Genomic DNA, 2424 nt, shown 5'->3' with positions numbered 1-2424 from the left:
ATCACCATCATCCTCGTCGTCATCAACCTGACGGACATAAGTTGCCGGAGAGGCAGCGTTTGATTTTAAGCTTGAGAGCAAACAGGACAGATCGACTGAAACATTATAATCATTAGAGAAACATTATATGATGCACGTACGTACAAACACACGCTCATGATCACATGAACACACACACACGCACGCACGCACACAAACACACGCGCAAACGCACATACACGCACACACACACTCACACATAGATTAGAGCACATACACATGGACAAATTTAAGCGCATATACAGGCACATGCACGCACACACATACAATACACGCAGTTACACACATGCCTGCCATCTGACGAGTGTTAACGTCAAAGATTGAAAATGGTTTTTTATGATGTTTATTCTTCTTCGGTTTCACATACTTTGATGTTCCTGGTGTTACACTGCAACACGGCTATATACATTGGTGTAATATATATATATATATATATATATATATATATATATATATATATATATATATATATATATATATCTGTTGAAATGCATTAGTTTTAAAATTTTCTATTGACCAGACGGTAAATGGGTGAGTTGATGAATAGTAGCTTCAAAATACAATTCCCTTCAAACTTATTTAGTTAATTTAATTTTATTAATTAGTTTTCAGTTTTCTAAATCACTCACAACATTTCTTTCAAACAAAATTTTACAACAACGGAGAAAATTTTAAAGGAACTTGGACCTTTTGATTATAAAATCAACGTAATATCTGCAATCAAATATAATTTATAATAAGAATCTAGGCAGACTTCAAATTTGATTTTATTAAATCAATTCTTAACGACTTTCAATTGTTCGCCGTGGACCTACTGTATAAAACGACTACAAATATTTCTGCAGGTCGAAGTGTGCCACTCCTTGTATCCTGTGCTGTGTGTGGGGACAGAAGCTACGGCAAGCATTACGGTGCTTTTTGCTGCGATGGCTGCAGTTGCTTCTTCAAGAGAAGCATCAGGAAAAACGCCATCTATATGTGCATCGGTTGGTAGAAATAATTTTTATCAAATTTAATTTTACATTAAATAATGAAGACTATAATTTTTTTTAAGTTTTTGTTTATTACAATTTATTGTTTTTGCTATAAAGCTTGATCTATGTAACTTTAGCTATAAAGCTCGATATACCTATGTAACCCTTAAATATGTAAACTCGTTAAATCATAAATCTCTTTCCTCAATTAATGCAAAATGTAATTCACTATGTGTGAAGCAATAAGCCAAAAAGTTGAAAACCGAAATTTTTTAATTATTTTTTATTAAAATCTGAAGCATTAACGTCATTAGGAATAATATAACACGCGGTTGTGCGTTCGAGCAATATCAACATTAAGTTTTAAAAATCGAGCACTCGAAGTTTACTCGTTTTATAATTTTTACGTATTAATTTTTAATTTAATCCAAATGCTGACTTCATCTTTAAGAAAATTAATGCTTCACGAAAAGTCAATTATGATGTTACAGTCAGTTCAGAATCGTGCGGCTAGAGTTGTGTCTGGCGCCTTCAAATACGATTACATCTCGCCAATTTTAAATAATTTCAACAACAAAAAATTGTTTTGAAAATAAAAAAACAACTATAAATCGATTAAATTTTCTTTTTGTTATTTCAAGTGGAATGCTGTTCAAATGCTCCAAGTCTAGATGGTAACATTGATTCTAAGCTAACGTTGGATTATCACATAAAATCATTGATGAGTCTGTACTTTCAGACGGCGCAGGTTGAAATTGATAAAAAAATATCTAGACAAAAATACTCTTAAGAAGATGATGCATGCATTCATCCAATCGCGTTTCGACAATTGCAACGGTTTGTTCAACGACTCACCTGAAAAGTCAATTAGGATTGTACAGTCAGTTCAGAATCGTGCGGCTAGAGTTGTGTCTGGCGCCTTCAAGTACGATAACATCTTGCCAATTTTAAAACAACTTCTAAGCACTAACGCACCCCCTCAACGCGGAACATGCTGTGATTTTTATCAATATATATACATACATACATATGTTGGTAATAGACCATAATTTTTACAATATTCTATAAATTCTACCGAATGTTTGGCGTTAATATGTTTGTAGTTCGTTTTTTCGATTTTTCTCACTAAATTTTTTGGTGAACGTTTAATTTATTAAAATTCAAAATAAACTTATTTTTCGAATTCATGCTGCAAATAAGGCCATAGTTCGATTCCGAATGAATCATTATCAGTGCTCCTTGCTGTATATATAGGGAAATATTGACTTTGTCAAGATGAACTTTGACGTTGTAAAAATTAACTTTGTAGTTGCTGTTCTGGTATATTACTTTGGTGTTGCTGTCGAGGATTTCACGGCTAATTGTGATTAGTGTGTTGAGTCCAAATGAGATTTGATAGCACCACTCTGTT

General features: G+C 32.9%; 1 protein-coding gene across 1 annotated transcript in view; it reads left to right on the top strand.

The window, feature by feature from the left end:
- Positions 1-910: 910 nt before the first annotated feature.
- HELRODRAFT_148423 (hypothetical protein) overlaps positions 911-2424 on the top strand; it is a gene marked incomplete at both ends in the record, with an annotated part of 3771 nt that continues 2257 nt past the window's right edge. The window contains one exon of the mRNA XM_009025710.1: positions 911-1025. Within this exon, the coding sequence (XP_009023958.1) occupies positions 911-1025 (115 nt within the window). The remainder of the gene's footprint in view (positions 1026-2424) is intronic.

Source organism: Helobdella robusta, assembly GCF_000326865.2.
Source record: "Helobdella robusta unplaced genomic scaffold HELROscaffold_43, whole genome shotgun sequence".
NCBI lineage: Eukaryota > Metazoa > Annelida > Clitellata > Rhynchobdellida > Glossiphoniidae > Helobdella > Helobdella robusta.
Note: the sequence above shows the minus strand (reverse complement) of the source record. Positions and strands in the feature narration are given on the sequence as shown.